The sequence below is a fragment of the Eimeria tenella genome, genomic scaffold (assembly GCF_000499545.2).
Source record: "Eimeria tenella Houghton genomic scaffold, Eth_scaff1057, whole genome shotgun sequence".
In the NCBI taxonomy this organism is placed as follows: domain Eukaryota; phylum Apicomplexa; class Conoidasida; order Eucoccidiorida; family Eimeriidae; genus Eimeria; species Eimeria tenella.
The window spans coordinates 1-4,180 of NW_013543531.1; the positions used below are offsets into that span (position 1 = coordinate 1).

Sequence of the window (4,180 nt, forward strand, 5' to 3'; positions counted from 1 at the left end):
AGTTTAAAGACTCTTTTTGCTGCTGCTGCTTTCGTTTCTGTTGCTGCTGCTCGTGCTGCTCCTGAACTTCTGCTGTTGCTGCTGCTGCTGTGGCGCTGCTGCTGGTTCTGCTGCTGTTGCTGTTGCTGCCTTTGTCAATGCTGCTGCTGCTGCGGCTAGATGCCGTGGCAACAGATGGCAGCAGATGTGCTGCTGTTTGCTGCTGCTGCAGCAGCCGGTAAAAGCCTCGAATTGCTGCTGCTGCTCCTGGGGGAACCTGCAGCAGCAGCAGCACTGCGCCTGCCGGAGACAGTTGATTTGCTGCAGGCGCTGCTGCTGCTGCACGGCTCAGCCATTGGAAGTGTGAGTTTGCTGCTGCAGTTGCTGTTGCTGCAGTTTGCTGCTGCTGTTTGTGCTGCTGGTGCCTGAAAACAGGCTGGTTCGTGTTTGCTGCTGCTGCTGCTCAGGCTGCTGCTGCTGCTGCTGCTGCTGCTGCGCGCACGGTGAGTGCGGAGCTGCTGCGGCGTCACCGCGGTTTGCTGCAGCAGCAGCTGCGGCAGGCTGTGGGTGCAGCAGCAGCAGCTGCTGCTGCTTCTGCTGCATGGCCTGAAGATGCTGCTGCTGCGCTGCTGTCTCCCCCGGAATTGGTTCTTTGGATGACAGCAGCAGCAAAATATAATATCGTTGAAGAAGTAAGGATGCAGGGTTTAGGGTTTAGGGTTTAGGGTTTAGGGTTTGCTTCTTTTCCCAGCCACTTGAGGGTTTAGAATTTCACTATCTGGAAGAGTTTGAATAAATTTGCAGGCATCCGTTTGCTGCCTTTGGCCACCAGGAGCACCTCATGCTGCTGCTGCTGCTGCTGTTGCTGCTGCTGCTGCCGTTGCTGCTGGTGTTGCTGCTGCTGCTGCTGCTGCCGTTGCTGCGGCGCCTCAGGAGCTGTGGAGGTTGTGCGCGTCGCATATGCTGCTATATTTACAGCAGCAGCGGCAGCAGCAGCAGCAGCAGCAGCAGCAGGGATTGTCCCCGCTGCATTTTGCTGCAGCAGCATATGCATGCGCTGCAGCGGCTCCAGGCTTTGAGAAGCCGCAGCTGCTGCTGCAGCAGATTGCTGTGGCAGCAAGAAAGCAGCTGGATAAGTTTTCAGTGCCAGAGATGAGTCAGGTGCAGCAAGACATTCTGCTGCTGCTGCTGCTGGTCCTTCTACTTTTGCTGCGGCGATGCTGTTGCTGCTGCTGCGGTCGCGTGTACCAGTTGTAGAGGGGATCTGCTGCTGCAGCGGCAGCTGCTGCTGCTGCTGCAGAGAACGCGCTCGGCAAATTCGCAGCGGCAGCAGCAGCAGCAACAGCAGCAGCAGCAGGGCTCCCCGAAGGGTTCAGGGTTTTCAATTTGGGGCCTAGCGCTTAGGGTCTAGAAGGGTTTAGGGTTTAGGGTCTATGGTTTAGGGTTTAAGGGCTAGGGTTTAGGGTTTAGGGTTTGTGCTGCAGCTGGTGGGGTCCCTCACAAAGGGAGGCGTTGACTGCAGGGTGCTGCTGTCTCGCTGCTCTGTGCTGCTGCGCCGAGCAGCAGCAGAAGAAGATTTGCTGCAGCAGCAGCAAGTCACAGGTTCGCTGCTGCTGCTGCTGCTGCTGCTGCTGCTGCTGCCCGTGCTGCTCTTTCTGCTGCTGCTGCTGCTGCTCTGCTGCTGCCTCTTGAGCTGGCCGTAGATCGGGTGCGTCGCAGGCTGACCCTGCACCCCAAACCCCAAACCCTAAACCCTAAACCCTAAACCCTAATTGCGTGTATTTCAGGCCGCCATTTGGTTAATTTGATTACTGCGTTTAGCCGCGAAGGTGTAAAAGATGAAAAAGTATTTTCTCTTGTTGCAGCGCTGCTGCTGAGGTGTACAGACACCTCAAACAGGTGACTTTGACCTCTCATTGCTTTTAAAAAGAGAAGCAACCGGGTTTAGGGATTAGGGATTAGGGTTTAGGGTTTAGGGTTTAGGGTTTGGGTTGTCTCAGGGCAGCACAGCAGAAGCTGCTGCTGCACTTGCTGCAGCCGCATGATGCTGCTGCGCTGCTGCGGGCATTTGGAAAGGCAAAAATGCTGCATAGAGGGCTCATGCAGGTTTGCTGCTGCAGCTGCTGCTGCTGCTGCTGCTGCTGCTGGGCATTTTGGCGTTGCTGCTGTGGTTGTTACTGCTGCTGCTGTTGAAGCCCGTCGTCGCTATGGCGGCGGCCTGTGTCGTTGCTGCAGCTTTTTTTTCTTGCTGCTTTTGCTGCTGCTACCATTCTTGCTGCTGCTGCTGCCTTTGCTGCTGCTGCTGCTGCGCTTGATGCTTCTGACTAATGCCAGTAGGTTCGGGTTTTGAGCTGTCTGTACACCTGAACAGGAGCTGCTGCTGCTGCTGGAAAACAAAATTTCTTTTTTGCCTAAAGAACAATTATTAATGGTGCTTCAGGCCCTCACGCGAGTAAGCAGCAGCAGCAGCAGCAGCAGCAGGCTGAGGTGTCCGTACACCCCAAACGCCTGGGCTGTACGTGCACCCCAAGTGCCTGAGGTGTACGTACACCCCAAGCGCCTGGGCAGCCACTTGGTCATTTTCCGCCGTTTTTGCAGCAAATTGTTTTCCTTTTGTTTATTTTAATTAAATTATTTATTTATTTGTTTATTTGTGTATATTCCTTTCTATTTGTTTGTTTTAGTGAAACTATATTGCTGCTGTACTTTTGCTGCAGTTAGCCTTCTCCGCCCCCTCCCTGCAGCAAGCGCTGCTGCAGCAGCTCTGCTGCACAGGCACTCCACAGCAGCAGCAGCAGCAGCAGCAAGAGCATCGGACAGAACAGCAGCCGGAACAGCAGCAGCAGCAGCACCAAGAGCAGCAGCAAGAGCAGCAGCAAGAGCAGCAGCGAAAGCAGCAGCAAGAGTCGCAGCAGCAGCAACAAGAACAGCAGCAGCAGCAGCAGCAGCTGCAGCTGCAGCAGCAACTTGGCGTTTCTGAGTGTATGATAATTGCTGAGGCCGTTTCGAACTTCTCTTTGGTTTTGCCTCCTCCGCTGTACAGACACCTGAAGCAAACGCTTCCGCCTGAGGTAAATAAAATTAAAATAATTTTATTTAGTTAAAATTAATTAATTAACTAATTAATTAATTAATTGAATAAATCAATTAAATAAACAAATTAATTAATTAATTTGTTTGATTAATTAATTAATTAAACAATTAATTAATTAATTAAACAAATTAATTGAATAATCGCTTTATTAAATAAATTAATTTATTCCTTTATTTACTTTTTTGTTTATTTGTTTATTCATTTTTAATTTATTTGGGTAGTTAATTAATTTGCTATGTAATTGGATGTATGTAGTATTTGGCCATGATTAAAAAACCAGTTAACTGATGGCTGGCTAATTAGGGTTTAGGGTTTAGGGTTTAGGGTTTAGGGTTTAGGGTTTAGGGTTTGGAGTTGAGTTGTGGGGCTTGCGGGTTGCGGTGTACGTACAGCTGGTGCCCACAGACACCGCAGAATCTCTTTTTTGGAATTTCGAAAAAAAGAATAAAAAAAGAAAATGGAAAAAGTTTCGAACCATTAAATGGTCTTGGTAGCAGCTCCAAAATACCATTTTATTTCTATTTTCTTTCAAACCAATTCATTTCCAATTCCACACAAGAGGGGCCCCCTAGGGGCCCCTCAGGGGCCCCCTAGAGGACTCAGGGGGCCCCCCTGGGGGTCCCTAGGGAACCCAAGGGGGCCCCGGGGGCCCCCAGGAGGGGCCTTCAAGAGGGGCCCCAAGAGGGGCCCCCAAGAGAGGCCCCCGATGGGGGCCCCCAAGAAGGGCCGCCAAGAGGGGCCCCGAGAGGGCCCCCAAGGGGGGCCCCCCGATGCAGCATTGCAGTTTCTAAGAAGCAAATAAATGCCCCTTGGGGGCCCCCAGAAGCCCAGAGGTTTCTTAAAAGAAGCCTGGGGGGCCCCCGGGGGCCCCCAGGGGGCCCCAAGGGGCCCCTGGGGGCCTCTGGGGCCCCATGAGTCCCCAGGGGCCCTTTAGTTTTGAATTTTTCGTTTATGATTTGAAGCAACTTTTGGGTTTCTTTTTATCGTCGACTTCGTTTACTTTTGACTTGCTGCAGCTTCTCTGCAAACGTGGCTAGCTACTCTCAGCTATTCGGGGGGCTGGCTAGCTAGCTAGCTAGCCAGCTATGCAGCTAGCTAGCTGCATAG

At 52.1% G+C, this 4,180-nt stretch overlaps 1 protein-coding gene across 1 annotated transcript; it reads left to right on the forward strand.

Annotated features, from left to right (window-relative positions):
- Nucleotides 1-159: 159 nt before the first annotated feature.
- ETH_00016845 (uncharacterized protein) lies at nt 160-3,050 on the forward strand (the record flags this gene model as incomplete). Its single annotated transcript, XM_013378823.1, has 7 exons — nt 160-342; nt 447-671; nt 913-1,140; nt 1,464-1,581; nt 1,767-1,878; nt 1,980-2,085; nt 2,697-3,050. Coding segments are annotated over 7 exons (1,326 nt in total), but the record flags the coding sequence as incomplete, so codon positions are not given.
- Between the last annotated feature and the right edge of the window lie 1,130 nt (nt 3,051-4,180).